We start from the raw sequence: 24,663 nt of genomic DNA, 5'->3' as shown, positions 1-24,663 counted from the left end.
CACATAGTTTTACAAACCTCAGCGCCTAAACGTCTTGGCTGATCGACAACGCTCAGGGGGAGTGGAAATCTTTCCGCAAATTAAAATTTTCACTGAACCATATCTTCAAACTCAAAAGACCTGGAGAGCAAGTATGTGTTTGGTCAGATGCCAAACTGCGCTTGATAAATTCTGGTCTTTACATCTCTAATGGTGTAATTACGCCAGCGCTGATGAAGCTGTTTCTCGATGCCAAATTGCGCTCCGCGGTGGGCGTCGGTGTTAAATTTCCTGTGAGGTCCAGACAACCGTTGTGGCTACTTCAGCAGACTGGGTTGTTATTAATGTGCAAGTTTTCCTTTATTTATTTATTTATTTTAAATATCGTAAAAAACGCACTGAGGTCCAGCACTCGAAATAAGAAGCATTGCCTTTGTCTCGGTATAATATGACAATTCGACAAAGTTTACTCTCGATTTATATCACGCTTTTGTCTAAAAGCTTTGGGTTTTCAACCGTTCTGAACGACCCTGAGGTATTTCTAACACAAGAACGAGTAGTAATCAGAATCACAGGCATTAAACTTCCAAGCAGTTCCATATAAAACACATTATTTATCAGCATTTATTAACCCACGGACTACTAAACAGCATTGTGAGCTACCAAAAATGACTACATTGATTTATCCTAAAATTTGAAGCTACTGTAATGTTGTTAAGTAAGGGAAGCTTACGGCTACCGGACTAGCACTGTATAATAATCACACATTCTGCTTAAACCGTAAGTTTGTGCATGCTGTTGAATCCTTGATTCGGATTGGTCAAAATGCGTTGATTAATCTGTGTTAACCCTGACAGTAGCGCACCTGTCAGTCGCTGTTGCAGTGTTTTGGATGTTAACGTACTTCCTGTTAAATTTGTACATTCGTCCAAACAAACAGTGCTATGCTTATGAAATAGCCAACAATTATTTTTGTGTGTTGCCTAGAAATTGTTTTCAGGATTAGCTAGCTAATATCATGCGAATTACAGCTTCTGCTGCTAGTATATGCAGCTAACTTACTAGTTAGCTAGTCTTCAGTAACTAGATATCTAGCTACCTTTTGTACTGTTTAGCTAACATTAGTTTAGTTGTAAGGGGGAGACTGGATAAGTTAGTAAATTTTTCCATTGCACCTCGGGGGTTGGGGGTTCGATTCCCGTCTCCGCAGTGTGTGCGGATTTCGCATGTTCTCCCCGTGCTTCAAGGGTTTTCTCCGGGTATCCTGTTTTCCTCCCCCAGTCCAAAGAAGTGCATCGTAGGCCTATCGGCATCTCTAAATTGTCCGTGAGGGTGCGTGATTGTGCCCTGCGATGAATTGGCACCCCATCCAGGGTCTCCTGTGGCTTGAGCCCTGAGTTCCCTGGGATAGGCTCCAGGCTTCTGTAGGATAAGCGGTACAGAAAATGGATGGATGGATGGATGGATGGATAATCTAGTTGTGTTAAAAAAAAATAGCACCTTTTTATTAGGACCCATTTTCTGTTCTGTTAAACCAGCAAGAAATAAGCTAACAGGAAATAAATCTCAAAAAGTTATGATGCATGATGGTACCCTAAGAGCGTAACGGAAAATCAGTTTCGTTTTCAGCTAAAATGCTAACCAATGAGGCGTGTACCTTCAATGCTTCTATAAACATCAGTTGAATTTTTTTTTTTTTTTTTTTGGTTGTTTTTAAAGAAAACTTTTCTCCTCATCCTAAAAGTATGTGGAAATGATCTGAAAGATTTTCACCCGAGTGTAGTCGAGATTATATTCTCTCGAGCTCTAATGGTCATTCCTCATGTTTGCTTTTTCAACATTTGCTCACTGCCTGTTGGCCTGAACAGTGCTGAACATGCGAGGAATGCTGTGTGTGGTCACGCCGTCTGTCACTCATCTACAGCGGCCGCGGCTTAAGCGTATATGTTCAACAGCACCACTGTGTGTCAACATCTTCCCTGTTTACACATTTACCATGTGGTCTTGTTTTTCTTCCTTTCTTCTTTTTTTCCCTCTCATTCTTTCTGGGTCTTTTTCCCACAGAGAATCTTCTTCAAAAACCATGACGGCTTTCACATTTCATCTGCCCCAGAGTGACAGATTAACTTGATGGATTAATGGATTATATATGTCTTTGTTATGTGTTTTACGCTCTTCGACTGCGGGATCATAGATCATCCCATGAAGTGACGCTTAGAAGGATAATCCCTGTGAAGAGTAAGTTCTGCTCGAGAGCTGTGTGTAACAGTCTGGAGATCCTGGATATTTTTTTTTTCTTTACTAGAATGTGCCCTTTATAGGAATAGTTTGAAGAAAATAAAAACTTTTCCCCTCGCAACAAATGTAGCCAATTTAGCAAGATGTTGTTTTATTTTTTGTCCAACATGTGCTTCTGCAGTTTTGCACTGAGACTAATGTAGACCAAGTCTTAATATACTTAGCTTTATTTATATATAAATAAATAAAAAAGCAGGGGCTGACAATTAGAGTTCCAAGTAAAAACAGAAAAGTCCTGTGGCAAATACCACATAAAGAGAGACAATTCCCAAGACAGATCCCAAGTCAAGACAGACGACTCTCCAGACAAGTCACAATTAAGGACAGACAAGTCCCTAAACAAGTCCTGAGTAAAGACAGACAAGAACCAAGACAAGTCCCGAGTAAAGACAGACGAGAACCAAGACAAGTCCCGAGTAAAGACAGACGAGAACCAATACAAGTCCCGAGTAAAGACAGACGAGAACCAATACAAGTCCCGAGTAAAGACAGACGAGAACCAAGACAAGTCCCGAGTAAAGACAGACGAGAACCAATACAAGTCCCGAGTAAAGACAGACGAGAACCAATACAAGTCCAGAGTAAAGACAGACGAGAACCAAGACATGTCCCGAGTAAAGACAGACGAGAACCAATACAAGTCCCGAGTAAAGACAGACGAGAACCAATACAAGTCCAGAGTAAAGACAGACGAGAACCAAGACAAGTCCCGAGTAAAGACAGACGAGAACCAAGACAAGTCCCGAGTAAAGACAGACGAGAACCAAGACATGTCCCGAGTAAAGACAGACGAGAACCAAGACATGTCCCGAGTAAAGACAGACGAGAACCAATACAAGTCCCGAGTAAAGACAGACGAGAACCAAGACAAGTCCCGAGTAAAGACAGACGAGAACCAAGACAAGTCCCGAGTAAAGACAGACGAGAACCAAGACATGTCCCGAGTAAAGACAGACGAGAACCAAGACATGTCCCGAGTAAAGACAGACGAGAACCAATACAAGTCCCGAGTAAAGACAGACAAGAACCAAGACAAGTCCCGAGTAAAGACAGACAAGAACAAAGACAAGTCCCGAGTAAAGACAGACGAGAACCAATACAAGTCCCGAGTAAAGACAGACAAGAACCAAGACATGTCCCGAGTAAAGACAGACGAGAACCAAGACAAGTCCCGAGTAAAGACAGACAAGAACCAATACAAGTCCCGAGTAAAGACAGACAAGAACAAAGACAAGTCCCGAGTAAAGAGACCCAAGTCAAGTCCCAACTACAGAAAGACAAGTCCCAAGTAAAGAGACCCAAGTCAAGTCCCAACTACAGAAAGACAAGTCCCGAGACATTTCCCAAGACAAGTGGCTTGTCAGGTTCTAAGTAAAGTTAAACAAGAACCAGTTGAAGTCATATCCCAAGACAAAGTCAGACAGACAAGATACAAAAAAGAAAAAAAAAAGTCTCAATTAAAGACAGACAAGTCCTGAGACACATCCCAAGTAAAGGCAGACGAGTAGCTGGTCAGATCTTAAGTAAGGACAAACAAGATCTGAGACAAGTCATAAGTAAAGACAGACAAATCCAGAGACATGGATGAAGACAGACAAGATCCAAGTCTCAATTAGTCAGACAAACCAAAGACAAGTCCTAAGACAACTACTAAGTAAAGACAGACAAGTTCCAAAGAAAGAGACTCATCCCAGGTACAGACAGACAAGTCCCAAGACAAATTACAAATAAAGAAAGATGAGTCTCATTACAAGTCCCAAATAAAGACAGACAAGAACCAAGACAAGTTCCAAGTAAAGACAGAAAAAATCCTAGGTAAAGACAGACAAGTCCCAAGACATGTGCCAAGTAAAGACAGACTAGACCCAGGTGAGACAAGTAAGGAGAACAAGAACTGAGTCAAGTCACAAGTAAAGGCAAAAAAGTCCAGAGACATGCTCCAAGAAAGATCAAGCTCCAAGTCTCAAGTAGACAAGACCCAAGACATGTCCCAGGTACAATTCAAATCAACTACGACAAATCCCAATTCAACACAGACAAGTCCCATGAAAAGTCCCAAGTGAAGACACGGAAACCTTGAGAACAATTAAGAACAATAAGATCATTCCACTTTAAAATTTAACACCACAATTAAATTCTAGTGTGTTACATTTATCTCATTGCACAGTTGTTGGTTTTTAAACAGTTGCACATGCCGTTAACGGAAATCTCATAAATACCAAGACTTGATATTGACAGGCTTAGTATAGTGTAGTTAATATTGTCTCCATGTGTTAATAAAATGAAATAAAAAATTGTAGTATCAACTTTGAGGAAATACAATTGAACAAAATTGACTTATATTCAATAGCCGATGAAATAAAACGGTTCCGAGTGACAGTCTCGGACCCTACTGTTTATTTTATACCAGACCTTATTATATTAAATACCGGTGTTATAATAGAACATGGAACTAAGCAATTAAAACAGCAGTTAGCACCACAAAAGATGCAGTTTAACGCAGGTTTTAACCGCTTCTCGGCGTGTCCATATGGAGGTGATTAGTGGTCTCATTAGTCGACTCATGTCGAGTGCTGTCACGATGACGTGCCTCCATAAAAAACAAAGACTTGCTGACAAGTTAGCAAGGCTCAGACACCAGCTCCATGACCGAAACGTAGTAATGTGCTGACAATTCGACCGCTCACTTCACTCCAGTCTGCGATATGTCAAATCGGAGTTGGCGAACGATGTACGCTACGTCTCAAATGGTATACGTCGCAATTTATGTGCATCCTTCGGTCAAAGGTGGAGAGCGCGGGGTCGAAATGAAAGGGTGTTTTTTTTCTTCTTCCATCAATTAAGGCTGAATATGATGCGCGAGTGTGAGAAAGAGGCCATAAAAAGACCCAGACATCACATGTTTAAACCAATAAAACTCTCAGTTAAGTCCAATTACAGCACTGCCATCGACGCTCACGTTTGGTGAGAGGGTCATGACCGTGATCTCATATCCTGCCGCATGCTTCGCACGGCAACCATTTGCATTTCGTAGTTAAGTACATGACATGTCGGCGGATTTCAGTGTACTCGGTGAACTCGGCAAACTACACTACGACTATCTTCCACATGTTTTCGGTCATTCGGTGGAAACTGCCTCGTCCTCGTCCTCGCTCTCGCTGTCAGCTCCTTCGTTTGGATTTCCGCCTCAGTTGGAAGTCGCTTTCAATAAAAGTGGCACGTTAATAAATGTAAATGTAATCATCAGACACTTACTTTCGCACCCACTGTGCCATCAAACCTATGTTCATAGAAATAGCATGGAAATCATTCATTTGCATCCGACTAATGAGGTCTAGAGCTGCAGAATAATTAGACTTTATGAACAGCATTAGCTGATGAAAACACGGCATGATTTTTTTTTAGTAGACGTTGTTTTTCAAAGACGTTTATGAATGATACAGAAGATTCTGGCTCCCTGACAGCTTTAGGACTCGAACCCACAACCTTCCGATGAACAGATCATAAGCTGAAAGGAATACTCTTGGTAAATGGTCTGCACTTATATAGCGCTTTTATCCAAAACGCTTTACACTGTGTCTCATTCACCCGTTCACACACACACACACACACCAATGGGAGCAGAGCCGCCATGCAAGGCGCTAACTCGCCATCGGGAGCGACTCGGGGTTCAGTATCTCGCCCAAGGACGCTTCGGGATGTGGAGTCACATGGGCCGGGAATCGAAGCCCCGACCCTAAGATTAGTGGACGACCCGCTCTACCACCTGATCCAGAGCTGCTGAGATTACAAAATGTATGAGTATGGGCTATTATCACATTTAAAAAATAGATATATATATTAGATGTAGATCCTATGGAGCATCCACCATACGTATCGTCCATGAATGAGCCGTACTATAGAAACGCATTAGATCAAAGACATTACTATGTAAAGCGGTGAATTTGAATAACAGCTGGAACTACTCTCAGAGCTGCCGTTATTGATAATTCATCAACACCGTCTGTTTTGAGGATTTAACAACACTGGGGTGGAAAGAAAGACAAAAAAGCCTGTGAATTGTATTAAAAAGAAGAAGAATAAGAAGGGGGGGGGGTCGTCTTGAACGCACACGAGACAGAAACGTTACGCCACGTGGCAATGTGCCAAAAATGATCCCGAGGCCAAAAACGTAAAAAAAGTTTTCATCCGGACAATCTCACACTCACTCACTCACACACACACACACTCTCTCTCACACACACACACGTACACACTTCCTCCCTTAAACCGAGGAAGCATAAAGGCTGCAAAAATCAAACCACACTGTAAATCAAGAAACTTTAATTAACATCAGCTTTCTGACTTCCTTAAGAGCGCTTCATTAGTAAGTCATAAATAGATTTTTATGACGCATTCATTATAAATGCAGACGCCCGGCTCCTGATTTACTGCTTCAGAGATGGGCTCGTGAATTATTACAAAAACATTATCGATAAGTTATTTATGAACCAATAACCCCAGACCAACACTGTCTCCACAAACCAAGGACGTAGCAATGTGAAAACATTCCGGCATTATTGCCCAAGGCTATAAATTGCTCGACCGTTGACGAAATAATTTCCTCTCCGACCTGCGATGGGGGAATAATTGAGAGAACTTTCGCAGCGCTCCTGCTTGTGAGTCTGACTGAAGGTGGTTGGACAGCGGCGTTCTCTCTCTCTCTCTGTATGTTTAAGAGATCACGCTGAGAGATTTTTGGCTGCCTCTTGCAGTCATGATGTCATTGCGCAGGGATCGCAGTTCGAAAGGGAAACAGGGTGGAACGCAACAAAACATCAGCCCGTGAGATCAAATAAAAGACAGCAGAAACGTTGAACTCGCGATTCTGATTGGTCAGACGGCGTTGATTCATTTCCTCCGAGCGGCAGCTCCGAGTAGATTTGGATGCGTTTTGAAGCACGGGTTTGTGTTATGATGAGCTCGTTCGAATGCATTATCGTTTCCACGGTGACAACTTACACAGGCTTGGAGAGGGTTCCGAAGAAGTCTCCAGAGTCTTCGTGAAAGAACGTAAGGGGCGATGGTGGCTCAGTGGTTGAGGTGTAGGTCTGATGCTCAGAAGGTTGTGAGTTCAAACCCCACCACCACAACCAAGCTGCCATTGCTGGGCTCTTGAGCAAGCAACCTTAACCATCAATCACTCAGATGTATGTATGAATGAGATAAGTGTAAGTCGCTCCGGATAAGGGCGTCATCCAAATACTATAAATGTAAATAACAGGCGCTAACTTGTTTCAAGGATGTCCTACAACATTAAACGTAAATATAAATGGATAAAAAAATAAATAAATACCACGCATCATTCTTTAATGACTCAAAACGGGCAAACTGCTGTGGTGTATGAGGAATAAAACGTTTCAGGATGTGCGGTTAGAGGAAAACAATCAACTTTGGGGTGGTAACAGTAGCTCCAGTTCATCACACCATTTTGACGTCGATTATTTTCCAGTAACAGCACAACAGCCAGTGTTTTAATCATTACTTAACGAATGTACTGAATACAATTAAAGAGAATTCACCCAGGTCAGGATTGATCTGGAGTTACAGGAAGCGTTCGGACGGTTTAATAATATTTAAGATCTTGCATTGTGTTGTTCTGTTTGACGGTTCTATTATTGAAAGCTCCTACACAGAACCTTTAAGCGTTCTCCCAGAGGTTCACCTAAAATATTGACGCAGGAAGCAAAAAAAAATAAAAGTCTGTCCTGTGCTGCCCCCTAGTGTCCTTTTTGCAGCAATAACAAACTGTTACACGAATACTCAGGGGTTCCCAAACTTTTCCAGGGCGAGGCCCCCCAAATGGCATTAACATTTGACTGAGGCTCCCCTTCTGCAAGATGTCTTTAAAAACACATTAAAAATACAGACTTCTGAATACATCTCCCTTTTTTTTATTAATAATTACATCTTACATCTTTACCATCCATCCATGGATGGATGGATGGATCTTTACATTACATTAGGAACTGATTGTGTGTGAGAGTGTGTGTGGTTGTCTGAGACTGAGAATTTATTTTTCACAGCAAACTGTTGAGGCCCCACGGGCGCCCCCTGGTGGCCCCCACGTTGAAAACCACTGTACTACATGACTTATTTTTATTTGTATTTTTAGATATTTATTTGGCAGATGTTTTATGACACACACACACACACACACACACACACACACACACACACACACACACACACACACACACAAAATAAATAAATAAATAATAATAATAATCTAAAACTGTAACTGAATCCAATTCAAGCACAGAGCATGTGATTTAAAATGTTGTTTGAACAACTTTTGGTCCCAAGCCCAGGAGCAAAATGACTACCCTACCATGGGGCCCTGAAATGTTTGAATGAATACATGAAATAACAAAACATAACAAAGAACCTACTCAAACAAATAATCTGATGGTCACTAGCACAATGCCCAATTGACCAAGTTACTGCTTTAAACATACACATTATCCATCCATCCATCCATCCATCCATTTCTGTACCTCTTATCCTACACAGGGTCACAGGAGAGTCTGGAGCCTATCCCAGGAAACTTGGGGCAAAAGGATAGGGACAGCCTGGACAGGGTGCCAACCCACAGTAGGGCACAATCACACACACATTCACACATTACAGACAATTTAGTAACAGCAATCACTGGACTAGGGGAGAAAAAAAGCCCCTAAAGCACAAGGAGACCACACAAGCTCTCTCTGCCCTACCCCCCCCCCCATCAGGATTGTGAATACTGTGAGCGCGCTGTGGTATAATAATGGTTCAATTATAATGCGCGAGTTTCAGTATAACAATTTAGAAGGAACATCGTAGTTACCAATCATCTACATTTTTTTTATGGAATGTAATCATTATTTGGCATCAAGTCAAATAATCCCAAGCAACATTCATAATGAATTGATTATGTAATTGGAATCGCATATTAAAAGTCAGGTGCATGATGGTCCACACACACACACGCGCGCACAAATACATGCATACATACAGAGCAATGCTCATTATAAATATCGAGGATTAGGACGCAATGACACAAAGACAACATTCCTGTTTCAGTACGTTTTATTTTCACACAGTACATGATAGAGTCTGAGGATGCTGCACAGCGCTTGGTGTTCTACTGAGAATCAGTAATGAGTTAAAGTTCTATTATTAACCATATATATAGATATAAAAATAGTGCTGCTAAAAAAGTATAAATTAGACCTACTGTTCAAACAAGTCATACACAATCATAAAAATTAAAAAAAAAAAAAAAAATACCCTACTAAAATAAAATGAAAAGAACTAAAAAAAAGCAACCATCCGTTTCTTTTTGCACTTAGCAGAAAGGGAAAAAAATAATAATAGTGGGTCCCTAAAATAAGAGTACATTTATTTGTATTTAAATATTGCAAAATGGGAGTATGCTGATGAGAACAATCTGATACTTCCTTGGCAGTCTAAACAAATACGTTCTCCCCTGGATGCACAAAAGCAGAAAATAAAAAATAAAAATAAAATTAAAAAAAAAAAAAAAAAAAAAAAAAAAAAAAACACAGTACCGGTTTTTGAATTCTGATGAACTCTATTATCAAAGTTGTGTATACAAAAGGAGGTAAGGAGTTTAGCCACTCCCACCATAGCAGGAGCTGAACGGCGCCCTCTTGTGGCTATAAAAAGGAACAACAGGAATAAACATCATCCAGCTCCACTCAAGCTCAAAGATCTTGGAGAAACTTTGTCCAAGCGACACATACATACATACAAACAAACAAACAACAACAAAAAAAAAAACATCCATGTTGTCCGTACATCTTCAGAACAGCATTACACTTCGAAACTGGTGTGTACAAGACAGAGGGAACTTTATCAAGCTTGGCCATGCCATACAGTTGGGAAGGTTCGTTTTTAATAAGCTCTTCGATTCCATCCTTGAATTATCACTCGAAGATTATAGAAACTAATTATACTATCTTTCTGTTGGGGCTTTTTTTTATTTTATTTTATTTTTTTAAAAGAAATCCAGTGCATTAAAGACAGAACAATTAAAAAAAAAAAAAAAAAAAAATTAAATATGGAAGCTGCATCCAGAACTAAAAGCAGCTGCAATCTATTCAAACCATCTATTCATATTGAACTGAAACAACTTTTTCAACACAGTGAACATCCCAGAATGCAGATTCCTAAGACTTTTTAAATGGCAATTAAATAATACAAATCCTATCCCTAAAGAAGCAGAAGAGCGTTGATACACACCAATGTTGATGCATACCATTTATAGTCAGGACGTCCCTTCAATTAGGATCTATATAAAGATGTTTAAACACTCGAGACAGCCATGTTGTGAAGAAAAAGTGCCAGTTGTGTTTATATTTGCATGGCGGTCTGGGAAAACCACTCGGACGTTGCCGTGGCCGAGACCCAACATCGTTTTTTTTGGATTGTTTTGCCTGTAACGTACTTTTATACCTTCAAGAAAACATTTAACCCAAAACAACATTTTTTATTTAGACTACTTTATAAGCGTCTGCCTGGAAAGATCATGTTTATCAAAACATTCTGGTAAAAACAGTCAGCCTGCCTAAAATTGTCTAAAACCTGACTAGCTAAATGTGATTTCCTCACACAGTGAACTTTGATCGGGCCGGTGGATAGAAACCGTGCCAAAGAAACACGGACGCAAGATTGTAATCGGATACCAGCTGTTAAAATGTCCATAATGCTCCTGAACCACAGCTGGGATTCAATCTTTACAATTTTTTCTTTCCGATTTCTTTCCGATTCACTTTTGGTGGAAAACTTTTTTTTTTAAAAATGCATACATGCGAAAACAGAAACTAAAACCTGTATTCCACCCCCCAGACCACCGCACAAAGTCAGGACGCCAGTTAAAAAAAACAAAACAAAAAACAAAAACAAAACAAGTGTATGTTTTAAATGTAGTGTTTTGACCTAAAGCAATATCCAGTACAGTAGTTTCAGGGTTAAAGGTCATGCTCAAGAGTCCAACCATTTTCCATGAGCTACTCTATGCACTCTCTAACAAAGGGCTCTTTAAGGGTTTTTTGTTTTGTTTTGGAATGGACAATGGTTACAGTTTTCCCAAAATGGTACTACTTGGATCCTTTAAAAACCATTAAAAAGGTTTCTCTCAAAAGGGAAAAAAAACAAAACAAAAAAAACAAAAAAAATCTGACGAACCCTTTAGGATGCCAGAATTTTCTCTCAAGCGATCTCCACCCATGTGAATATAGCTTCAGATGGTTTCAAATCGGCCTTGCATTGTTTGGATCGTTAATGAGATATTTGGCCTTTATTGGCCATTGTTTACATTGAACCAAAAACACAGGATTTCCCATCTGGACCGTCCGAGTTCAGCGAGAAAACTGGGTACAAGCTAAACCATTCTGGGATTGCGTAAAAGACTCCATTATATACACCGAAGCCGTGTGGGCCAGTGTTTCAAAAACGATCACATGGTACATCCGCTTCTGAATCTAAACTATTCCGTCTCCATCAAGACAGTCTCACGGCCAAGATAATCAAGATCCTGTAGACTGTGATGATGCACATGATCTGACGAGCAGGTTGTAGCTCTATAGGTTGGACCCTGCTGTGCTCGGAAGGGGGTCGAATGCACCGACTGCGACGAGAGCGATGCGTTTAGAATAAAATTTGAATATCTGATTCCTCATGCATATGTAGATTCAAACTGTGCAATACATGGCGTCTTCTATCGGTACGGACCATTAAAATGACGGATTTTAAGAAGCATATATTAAAAACGGCAAATTATTCAGTCAAACGAGTGGAAGCGAGCACCCAGTGAAGAACTCTCATTTAGAAACACTGAAATAAGAAATGCACATAGGTTACCTGAAATAATTTCCAAGACCTGATAACTAAGAGGTCATTTGTACAGCAAGAAAAGCAAAGTAGATTAATTATCTTTCGGCAGCGCAGGAGGAGAAAGGAGAAAAAAAAAAGAAATGGACAATTCAGGCAGGATAACAGGGACAAACAGTCTAGGAGTCTAATTGAAAAAAATGAAAAACTAATTGAAAAAGGAAAAATAAAGATGATGCATACAGTGTGTCCATGTTTTGGTTTAGATGGTTCAAGCATTGACGACAAAAGTTTATATCCACGTTTTAGGGCTTATCTTTTTCGCTGCTAGGTTACCAAGGGCAGTAGAAAGTTGAGGTTTGAGGTGTGTGTAGGTGATATCTGCTCAAGAATGTATTGCTCCACAGCAGTCGTCCACAAAAAGAACTCGTTAACTGCACGTCGTTCGTAGACATTGATCCAGAAATAGGTTTTCGCTCCAGAATAAGAGATCCAACCAAGGATGTAAAGAAAGCTACAAAGTAAACCTAGACCAGCGTCTAGATACTAAATACTTTAGTGTGTCTTTCACAAAGGAGTCAGTAGTGCTGGCTGGTGGCCTTGCTCTACCTCAGGCAAAATTGCACTTGAGGAAGACGAGCTTGTTCATTTCCTCAGCCGTGACCTCGCGCTTCCTCTTTAGGGCGAAGGTCTGCTCACAGATGCTGATGCATTCGCTGCGGACACCCATGGCGGGCACTGCCAGGAGCCACAAAGCCAAACGGGACAACTTGGGATATCTGTCCATAACGGAGCTCCAGTACTGGAAGAGATCCCCTGTCGATTGGAAGAGCGGTTCACCCAGGTACTGGAACAGTTCCTTCCGAACCTGTGGATCCTCAGCAGCGCAGGATGGCCTGTCTATCCCGCAATCCATGCGCCCTCGCTTGGGACCAGCTGGCCCGTCGCTCTCCCGCTCATCCCCCGAGATCCCAGACGGGCCTCCACTCGCTGGTTCCTTCATGCTGACAGCCATGTCACATACCCTGGAGATAATCTCCTCATGCTGGTATCCAGGGACTGGTCGGAGCTTGAGCTGTGGGTCCAGGATCATAGCCACTTGGTGGACTCTCTCAACCTTGAAGTTTTCCTTTAATGCTTCCAGGAAGTAGTGGCAGAGCTTGCTGCCAGCACCTGCCTCGCCAGCCTTGGAGGTAAAGAGTTTCTCCAGGCGAAGGTAGGAGGGGAGCACCTGCTGAAGTGTGGGCCAGCGATCACCCCCCAGCTCCTGTGCTGCCTGGCGCAAGGGTGCAAGCAGTGAGGCTAGCGTGCTGAGAAGGTGCTTGTTGAGGCCTTGTAGAAGCGGTGCTGTGCTTTTGCAGCGGCCGTACACTTCACATATGGCCTCGAAGTTCTCATGGACCTTGAGCAATGCCTCAGCGGTGAAATCCCAACAGGGTGGTGGTGGAGACTCATCTGTGGCCTTGCTGTCTCGATTAAAGCTACTGCTTCCAGCAATGTCACGACATGTTGCCAGAAGTTCTCCAAGTTCATGCAGGCCCCTGGCCTGAAGGCTACGTCGCCCAAGAACGGCCTGAATAGTGGCTGAAAGTGAGCATCCAGCACACCGCAAGCTAAGGCTGGACCTGCCGCAACTCGGTAACAGTGACAAACGTGGCTCCGTGACATAAACTGTGCGGATTTCTGACATGACGAACTCGGAAAGGACATTCTGGACCCAGTGATGGACATGCTCCGGACCCTCCCTTATAGAAGACTCTTTAATTCCTAGCACGTAACGTCGAAGCCGAACCCCCTCCACCTGATACGCCGTTAGCACGTAGCAGGAATCCGGCCCAATAGTCTGTGAATGACAGGTCACAGCAATGCCTAAGGAGGAGTTTGATCCGAGCGCACAGGTCACTTTCACTTTGACCTGGTTGTACATGCGAGGAAGCTGCTTCAGGGCTAAAGTGCTCATGTCTCCGAGAGCATCGCGGATGGAATAAGCGCCATGGCGGGAGCCTGTGTCCACTAGAGTTTGGGCCAGCTTGAGGAAGTCCTTGCTGCTGAGTACACCAAGGAGACCCAAATCGGTACACATCATGCGCAACAAGCGTTCAGCCACCTGCTGCCGCTCCTTCTCCGGAAGCAATCTGTTCTCTACGATAAAACAGAAGAAGCAACAAGTTAAAAGAAGGTTCTGTTTGGACAGACCAATGCTTATTTTTCCAGGGAATGGAAATAAACAGAGAATGTTTATTTTTCCATGGAAGGGAAAAAGGTTTTGCAAAGCCCTTGACGATATCTGATCCCTTTCCATTTTGATTTGGTGCACATTCCTAAATCCACACAGTCGTTTCAACAAAGGATTGTGTGTCGTGTCCTAACACACATCTCATGCCCCAACACACTCGTTTCGATCAGTTTATAACATCTGGAGTATCATGGGATGATTTCTAGCTTTTCTGTTTTTTCCTAGGAAAATCAGAAAGCGTTCACGGAATTGCCAGGTGCTCTTGAAACGAACACAGGAAGACAAAAATGAGTGTTTGTGGGGGAATTATTATTATCCTCACTAAAACCTATAATGCTATTACTCTGCGAATGAGTAGATACTTTAGCCAGCATAACACATATCAAATGGACTCGACGACTTCTTTTTTGAGGCCTAAAATAGTTCTTTTAGACCACGACACACCAACCCGATGCTGAAAAATTAGCACTGAACAAGTTCGACTGTGGTGCAAACCTTTGCACCAGATGCTAAGCAACTTGCGGTGTAGACAATAAAAGAGTTGAAGCATACAGTCTCTGTATGCGAGACAGAAATTAAGACCCCAGTATTGCAGAAAGTCAAATCCTAGTTCTCTAATATCACATTAGTGTACTAAGGACCACAAACCCTATGGATACAAGTACCAAGATCTATAGAGGAATACTACTTATTACAATTTGTTGCTAGTTTCTGGGCAGCATAGGGATACGGTGATCTGTGCTGATGCCTACAAGACTCTGCCTTAAGCTCGGGTTACTGTCCGTTCCCCCGGAGACCATATGGGTTTACGAAGGGTTCTCCAGTTTCCTTGCACATCCAAAAAAACACCCTGGCTATGCTAAATTGCATTGCCACAAGGTGCGTATCAGCATGTCCACGGTGCCCCATGATGGACTGGTATTCCCAATTCATGCCCGGTGTACCCAGTGACCCTGATCAGGATAAAGCACTTCTTGAAAATGGTCCGAGGTACCGTTTTCATCCCACTGTACATCCGTTTGAAGGATCTCTGCATATTTTTGATGTAATAAAAGCTAGCTAAAGTTCAGAAATGTTTAGCTGTTGAAAGATGAGATAAAGTGCGAGTTCCCTCTTGAGTGTCTTTTGCTTGCTTGGCTTATTTCCATTTCTCGTCATACACTGATGACTCGCTACACTGGAAGTAGCTTACGACGCCAATTCAGCATGCACAATCAGCCGAACCGGTGCTAAATCATCCAAGACACACCACTAAAACAAGTATGGGCTAGTAGTGGTGCACCAGAGCTTTTATATATTATATATATTGTGTTTTTTTTGTTTTGTTTTGTTTTGTTTTGTTAAGACCTACACTGAAATACTAAGTTGATCAGATATTAGTTTTGGTATTCAGTGGTTTTTCTCTCTTATCAAAAGGTGTGGAATCTCAGGCCATGGTTTGATCTTGAAATATTCCTCCAGCCTTCACCGCTGTAGGACTGGCTCAAGTGAAATAACAGACTCTGTTATGAAATATCCCCAGACTCCCATAAAATTTCAGCCTGAACAATTTTTGGCAGCATAATTAGTTCAGGGCTTACTATAAGTTAGGAGATAGGATTTTGTTTTATAATTGGATTGAATCGGACAAATCTTTATTATAAATAAATACATTTTTAAAAAAAAGGTGGATCAAAAGCAAATTTGAAGGTTGTACTCCGAGCCAAAAAGGAGAAATAAGATCTGTATGTTTGACCCAGCGTACACAAACTCTCAATATGCTGAAAAAGAAATTCCATAAAAAATGGACCTGCATATCTGAATCCTTATTAAATAATATTTTCACATTTTCTCTACAGGTGCACGAAGTTTGAAACCAGGTACTGTAAATTCAATCCAGATTCTTAAGATGGATGTTTTTTTTAAAAAAATTATTATTATTGGAACATTACACTATGTAACAATTTTTTTTCTTCCTATTATTCCTAATTGCATATACTGCAAAAAAAAATAAATAAATAAAAAAATAGAAAATGACTATTATTCCCCTCAAACTTTGTTTTTGTGACCAGGACACTGGTATTTTGAAATCGACCCATTTTCATTGAGAAAACTAATTAATTTGAGTCTTTTCGCTCATAGAAAATCAGAAAAAATAGGTACGTTTTAAAATATATGGGGTTTTTTTTTTTACTTAAAAGAATATTACAACAGACATGTTGTAGTCAGTGCATCAGTGCTAGAGGCCCTGAAGTATGAGGTGTATGGCTAGGAGACTTCAAAATGTTACCCTAACCCTAGGAGGTTTTTTGGTGTCCCTGTTGTCCCAAAGATAAAGGTGGGACACGACACGGCAGGCCGAGTTCGCTGTGGGGAGGAACGACGTCAAGAGAGATCCACCGGGAAGGTCGCAACTCAAGACTTCTTTCCTAAGCTGTCTGAGGCAAAAGTCAAAGCCGGCGTCTTGGTCAGACGTCAGATAAGAAGATCCTGGAATGCGAGGAATTCCCCAAGAAGCTCACTACGAAGGAGGAAGCGGCTTGGAACGGATTTGTCGCAGTGGTCCGAGGTTTCCCGGGCAATCAGAAAGCCGTAAAATCTACGTGGAGCTGCTTGAGACTCCGGTGAAGAACGACGGAACAATGAGCTGCAGGATGTTTCTGCAGGTCCATATCCTTGATGCTAATCGTTATAAATTCAAGGAGAACATGGGAACGTGCTCAGAGAAGCAAGGCGAGCACTTCCACCAGGATATACTAGACTTTGAACGCCGCTACCAAGGACAATATAACGAGAACATAATGGGAGACTACATTCGGGGGCAGCTCCGTGAGATTTATTTACAATTTTTTTTTTTTTTTTTAAATGAAAATTACTCACTTCTGTATCTTTATATACACTTTAGTATAAATAAAGAAAAAATTGTAGCTAATAACGTTGATTCGTATGGTGTTTTTTTCTAACTTTTGAACAATTTCAAAAGGTAAAGCAATTAGAAAACAACACGTACTACCCAGGAACCAAAAAAACAAAAAAAAAAAACAAAACCACGCACTACATCCAGTTATACGGAAATATTTTACCTCAAACAAATACAGAATAATTTTCCAATGTGTTTATACACATCATTATTAACATTCAGGTACAAAACTTTCAACGTTGATGATCAAAATGACAGAGAAATCATTTCTGAACACAGTACAGGAATGTTCTTAACATACAAAATTCACCGTTTTTTTTGTATGAATCCAGATGATGTCATATCTTAAATCGATCAAACAAACAAACAAACAAACAAAAACCCCCCCAAGATGTCCAGTAGAAGAAAGGGTTTAAAAATTGACAATGAATAACGATCTATATTCATATCTTAGCTATTTGTGGGTATTAAACGGAGATGGACAGACTGTGATGGAGGAGTTTGTACTCACGGTACGAAGATGGGATGTGGTTCCTCTGGGCCGGCTGAGGCGATTTCCACGTCTGCTCCTGGGAAGGTGCGGGGGCTTGACACGCTTTAGCCGAGTCCTCTTTAGTGTGATTCTCGTTATCCGCTGAAACATCACAAACACCGCACATTACGCATGGCACGTCTTCATGGAAATGTCCGAGAGTTTAAATAGCGACACGGCATTTATGACCAACAGAGTGAGCACTTCTACTAGAACACACGTATTCAATTGCGCCAATTTTACACTCTTGCACTCTGGGGGTGGGGGGGCTAGGGGACGGATTTGGGTGGTACACCGTGAAATAAATCGTACAGCACTTTCCACGTGAGTAAGGGTCAGCACCGCACAGACCATCCGAAGTAAAACGTCTGAATTTCACCCACGTGAGAATGACGTATTTGGACGTATTCTGGTCACATCTACAGACTCCAGTTAGTTTAGCGTTACAAAAACACTGGATTTATTCATACGCAAATCACTTTTAATGTCAATAAAACAATCCAATAATATGGGTTTTATCCTGAAATCGTTCTCTGGTACTCTATATACAATAAAGAGAAATACTTCTGAAAACGCAGTACGTTTTTTCCCCCGAAACAAGTCGAACATTCATCACACTTCAGCCACTTTATTCCAGAGCCAAGTTTTAGTTCTCGGTCTGAGCAGAAAGTAGTCCAAATATCCATAATGTGAAAATAATCTGAGCCCTGAAATGTTTATTTCGAAATTCTTGTTAGATGGATTACCCACTTATTTGCAATGGGAAAAAAATAAATTCATTCTGATTGGTCTAAAAACAAACAAACAAAACACATGGAAAAAGTAAGCACACCCCTGCATTTGTCACACCTTTAAATCCGTACACTTAGAATCAGGTGTTGAAGATCGGGTGCAGGTGATTAGAACCTGCTCAGGGAGTGCAAGTGGAACCAGTCTTAATTATACCCCTATCATATCTAGTTTCTGGTGTTCCCTTTGTTATTGAGGTGTGTGACGTCATCATTCCAAGATCTAAAAAGAGTTCTGTAAGTCCTTCAGGAAAAAACGAGAGACTGGCAAGGGATTTAAAAAGATCCCTTCACAATCATTCCACTGTGAGGAAAATCATCTACAAATGGAGCAGATTTCAAACGACTGTCCTAGCAAATTCAGCCCAAGAGCAGAACGTCTGATGCAAAAAATAAATAAATAAATAAATTTTTTAAAAAAAGGCTCCAAGAACCCTAGAATTTCATCACAGGATCTGCTAGTAAGTCTCGCAACTGTTGGTGTCAAAGTGCATGCTTCTAGAATCAGACAGAGATTTGACACAAATTTGACCTGCATGGGAGACGTGCCAGGAAAAAGCCTTTGCAAGACTACAGTTTGCCCAAGAGCATCTAGGCAAAGACCGGGCCTTTTGGAATAACGTGCTCTGGACGCACGAATCAAAAGGTAGAGTTGTTTGGCCACAGCTTTTACTGTTCGGGGTTGCTTCTCTGCCTCAGGGACCGGACAGCTTGCACTCATTGATTCAACTACGAATTCTGCATCATACCAAGAGTGCTTGAAGATAACATGAGGCCGTCTCTCCAAAAGCTGAACCGAACGTGGACGCATCGACAGCATAACGATCCCAAACACACACACGAGCAAATCCACCAAGGAACGGCTCAGAAAGAAGAAACGGAGGGTTACGGAATGGCCTAGCGAATGCCGGATCCGAATCCCATCGGAATAACGTCGGGGGATTTGAAACGGGCCGTACATGCAAGAAAACCCTCGAACATCCGAAAGAATACCGCATGGAAGAGCGGTCAAAAATCCCAGCAAGCCTAGTGGACAATTACGCAAAACACCTACAAGACGTTATTTCTGCTAAACGGGGCAATACTAGCTTCTGACGCCGAGGGTGTACATACTTTCCCCCAGAGAATATCACCACATCTGTTGAATAAAGGATTGAAGCAGCTCATTTTCCTTGTGGTTTTCTTCAATTATACTAACAGGCACTGTTTCAAAGACGATCCGATGTTCGCTAGTCCAAAAAAAAAAAAGGCAATTATTTCCATGGGGTGCACTTATTTTTTCCACATGACTGTATATCGAGATCATCGCGAGTCTGTTGAACTAATTCACAAGTTTCACACGAACAGGCGGGTGAATCTTCATGCAATCACAACTTTTACGCTTTTAACTGCAAATGATATTGATTTATTGCTTCCATTTCAATATTATGGGCCATTTGGAGTAGATTCATGATGCATCATCTAGGGCTGAGCAAGACGATGATATAATCTCAATATCATGATAAATTACGTCAAGATTTATTTATTTATTTATTTATTTATTTATTTTGAAATGCAGCACTACAGTTTTGCTGGCAGTCGGTTTGCAAAACTATGCCTGTAGATCACGATACACGTACTGTGTATTGTTTATTAAAAAAAAATAATAAAAAAAAAAAAAAAGCCTTTACACATCAAAAAGTCTTGTGAAACAAGATTTCCCTCATATTGCCCACTCCTAACGTAATCTCCTCCGTGCGCATTTCAGTTCCAGGTTGTAACGGGATAATCTGTGGTAAAGTTCAAGGGGAAGGTAGGGGGGAATAAGTCGAGAGCTGGGAAAATGGGAAAAGTGCAGAGCGATGCTACAATAGGACCAGGATTGAGAAACACTGGTTTACAGTTGGTCAGGAAACAAAACAAAAACATGCCATGCTGAGAATTTATGATCATGTGGAAAGCACATATGAATTCCTCGAATGGGGCGGAGGGGGGACAAAAAATAAAACAAACAAACATCAACGAAAAAAAAACCCTACATAAATGACCACAGGTGAAAAACGATGAGTTCACGTCGGCTGGGACGAGCCATGCGATATGACACACTCGTAGGAGATTCCTCCAGGCGATGTCATCCGGTTACGAGAGGACACGTTTGTGTCACGTCACTCATTAGGTACAAGAGCATGCGAATGAGCTAGATTAACGTTTACAGTAAACCATTAGAGAAGCTAAGGAAAGAAAAGCTAGGATGTCGATCGTGTATGAGCATGCCGAGGTGCTTGAGGACGTGGGGGGCAGGGGGGCAGGGGGCGGGAGGCCAGGGGTGGGGGGCGGAGACTCACCGGCGTGCGACTGCATGTGCTCCATGAGGTTGCTGTAGAACTGGAACTGAATGCCGCAGGATCCGCACGTGTAGGCCTCTAAAAACACAAGGTCCACCGTGTCGCTCTTAGAACATAATGATGCTAATGCTAACACAGATGTAGGTCACTACCAGGCTGATTTGTGCCAGGATAAAGATGGGTTTCAGCCATGCAATGATTCATCCAAGGACAAGGGACGGGATTAATGATGTAATGAGGACGTAATTATCAACATGCTGAAGGAGAACACACAAAAAAAATAAATAAATAAAAAAAATTAATTCCAAAGTGCGTACTTACTCTGCGATGTAGGGAAGGCGCTGGCCACCATCGGGCTTGTAGCATCTGCGGGGAAAATAGGGAGACAATTGTAATATTTTAAATTTCACTGAATGATATTTCAAACGTGAATGAAAAAGGAGCAGAAATGCCGCAGAGCGACCAAATCAAATCAAATCAAATCATCCCCCCCCCCCAGGTGGAAATGATCCTATGGTCTGGTCTACACTTATATAGCGCCTTTTTTTTTCTTTTTTTTTTTAACCTTAGCGGTTCCAAAGCGCTTTACACTGCGTCTCATTCTCCCGTTCACACACACACACACACACACCAATGGTAGCAGAGCTGCCATGCAAGGCGCTAACTCGCCATCGGGAGCGACTCGGGGTTCAGCGTCTCGCCCAAGGACATTTCGGCATGTGGAGTCACGTGGGCCGGGAATCGAACCGCCAACCCTACGATTAGTGGACGACCCGCTCTACCACCTGATCCACATTCTGACTCAAGTATAAAACCAGAATACGAGAAAGATTTCCTGCAAAAACTTCAACAGTCTTCATTTGATTTGTAATAAAAGTCCCCGCTAAAAAAAAAAAAAAAAAAAAGTTTTAAAAATCATGCGAAAAAATGAAAATGCAGTTTGTTTTTACTTTTGTACTATTTTTAGAGAAAACAATTTGAATTTTTTTTTTTTTTTTTAATTGAGAAGAAAAAAAATAGCTTTAACTACAAACTCAAACAAGGAACCTACATGAGGCTCTCTGGAGAAAATGCCGACTTCAGTTCATTAAAACCTGCTGTGTATGTTTGACTTTATCCCACCGTCCAGGAAAACAACAACAACAACAACAACAAGCCCCAAAGACAACTACATAACCAGAAATCAGAGTAGATCAGTCAGCACTATAGTCGCTTTTTTAACGGTTATGTAACGCGAACACTAGAACTAACCACCGAGCTGCAGTTCTGCTTAGATGCGGGTAGGAAAGAAAGAAAAAATAAAAAAAGGCATCGTAGTTGATTTTTTTTTTTTTTTTTAAATGCCTATTAGGCTATGCCAGCGACATTCACAAACAGGACGTAACTTACAGTGGACTTTTTAAAAAAATGTGTCTGAATAATCAAAATTATTCAACCCCCGCTGGAGATCAGGTTTACTGTCAAAATGTACAGACTTTCAGATGTTTGCGATGAACAGATCAAACAAAAGCAATTGAAATAGTTCGATACAACGAATGCTTCAAGCGGTTTCATCAAATTCAACTGAAAATGCAACTTAATGACTTCTCCAGTTTCAAAATGTTTCAACCCCTTCAAAGCGACCTGGACTTCCAGAACACCTCAGCAGCGCCACACGCTGATCGCCTCCACGCCACGCCGCATCGACGCAGTAACACGTGCAAAAGGATTAAAACCCCGACCGAGCATCAGCGCGTAAATTAACACACTTTTCACAAGCTCGACATTATTCTAATTATTGTGATATATGAAGTAATATAAAATTCTTTATTCTAACATACTGGATTTTTTATTTCTGTGAGCTGTAAACCGCAATCAACAAGATTAAAAAAAAAGGCTTGAAATATTTCACTGTATGTGAAGTAAATCTAGAAAATGAAACTTCCACTTTCTGATTAGAAATGTAAACATATCTACTGTAGTAATGTGGTTTAATTTTCTTATAAAAACGCTAAATGAAAGAACTGTGACGCTTTTAAAAAATTGTTTTTTTTCAAATCTACTGTTGTTATTTGGGTAATTTATTTTGTTTTGTCATAAACACTGCAAAATAAAAATAGAAGTAATGCACTGAATTTTTTAAAAAAAAATGAAAATGTATTTATGTGGTTTCATTTCTCATTTTGTCAGACAAAATAAAAAATTTAATTAAAAAAAATCCATTGCTTTTTTTTTTATTATTATTTATGCAAATGCAGTTGTTTGGTTGTAATTTCATTATTTTTTCAAAAAGAAAGCAACAATAAATATAAACAAATATAAGAAATATCTACTGTTGCTACTGCAGTTACAAATTTTTTGAAAAAAGTGTAAACATTTAGTCATAAAAATCTCTCTCTCTCATATATATATATATATATATATATATATATAAATAAAATACAATATATCCAAATGCAGTTATTTGGCTTTCTTTTTTAATCAGATTAGAATCTTGGCACTCGGATATTTAAAAACAGAGTCAAATATTTTTGACTCCAACGCTAAATTTGATCAGAATGTGTACACCCAAGTATTTGTCCACTTCCAGTGTGATTGCTTAATTTTCAGTCAGCAACACAGTAAAACATTCAATCACAACATGAACTCTGCTCATGTCCTCGAGCATTTCAGGGTTTCAACACAACCGAAATTACCGAGTGTCTGAAATCCCTGATACTCCCGACATTTCACAACTTGACGCAGTGTGACTTACCGCCCGAGCTCTGGGAGCTGTTGGCGTCGCCGCGGCTCGGCTGCACTGAGGTTTTACTGTCAATTTTCAGACCGAAAGAGCTCTCTGAGAGGAGAAAAAAAGAAAAGAAAAAAAAAAAAGAAAAGGAAAAAAAAAAAAAAAACCACCAATAAACCACAGAAACAAAGAGCACGAGGAAAGCATCTGAGATTTTGTCATCAGTGTTAGTTTAACTGGGTCAGTGAGGAGTTCACCTTTCAATGCTGTATAAGCAAAACCTACCCAGAATGCATTGCCATATGACGAGATCTTTGACAAAACAGCAAACTATGGGAGTGAAGCAGTTCATCAATGTAAACACGAACAATGAATACTAATTATGTCAATCGCGTGCAAAGTTTTATTTATTTATTTATTTATTTATTTTAAAAACGTCATTCAAGTAAATTGGCTCCCCCCCCCCCCCCCCCCCCGACTCCAGGTAAATTTTGTCTTCACGTTCGTTCTGACGGCTGAGCGCCGCTTTCGAAACCTTTGAAGTACGCGATTTCATTCACTTGATCACTCGATCGGTTGTTTGGTGTTGTACGGGTGTGAATGCTACACAATCTTTTACCAGATCCCTGCTGAAGTGCGCTTCCAAAACCTAATCCGTCCATCTGCTGCTTACAGTGATAACATTCAACCGCTCGTTATTGAGATATCGGGTTAACAAGGAACGCGGATGGATACACAGGTGGACCGACAGACTGACAAACCGAAAACCATAAAAAAAAAATCTAATGAAATAAAGTGTTCAGTAAATATTGGTTGGCAGCATGTACAGAAAACTAACATCGCTATTTTTATACTGTGTGCCAACAGGAAATCACGTGCTTGTCTGTGAATTTATTTTCTGCCGTTCCTGACAACCATTTGGGTTTCACCTGCCAAATAAGTTCTTAGAGAAGCAGTATTATAAGTATTATTATTGCGTACACGTTTCTTCCTCGGGCTCCCACGCAGACAGACAGATGATAAA

General features: G+C 40.9%; 1 protein-coding gene across 7 annotated transcripts in view; it reads right to left on the bottom strand.

The window, feature by feature from the left end:
• Positions 1-9,366: 9,366 nt before the first annotated feature.
• The window catches only part of znf618 (zinc finger protein 618), a 36,628-nt gene continuing 21,331 nt past the window's right edge, over positions 9,367-24,663 (bottom strand). For 2 of the 7 annotated variants that reach the window (XM_053677000.1, XM_017460634.3), the window contains 5 exons: positions 23,664-23,747; positions 21,251-21,295; positions 20,930-21,007; positions 17,797-17,919; positions 9,367-14,292 (listed from right to left, as the gene is read on the bottom strand). In XM_053677000.1, coding sequence (XP_053532975.1) covers positions 12,761-14,292; positions 17,797-17,919; positions 20,930-21,007; positions 21,251-21,295; positions 23,664-23,747 — 1,862 coding nt within the window. In that variant the 3' untranslated portion in view covers positions 9,367-12,760. The remainder of the gene's footprint in view (positions 14,293-17,796; positions 17,920-20,929; positions 21,008-21,250; positions 21,296-23,663; positions 23,748-24,663) is intronic. The other 5 variants (XM_017460639.3, XM_047151844.2, XM_017460640.3 and 2 more) reach the window with 3 other exon arrangements.

The sequence above is a fragment of the Ictalurus punctatus genome, chromosome 28 (genome assembly GCF_001660625.3).
Source record: "Ictalurus punctatus breed USDA103 chromosome 28, Coco_2.0, whole genome shotgun sequence".
NCBI lineage: Eukaryota > Metazoa > Chordata > Actinopteri > Siluriformes > Ictaluridae > Ictalurus > Ictalurus punctatus.
Note: the sequence above shows the minus strand (reverse complement) of the source record. Positions and strands in the feature narration are given on the sequence as shown.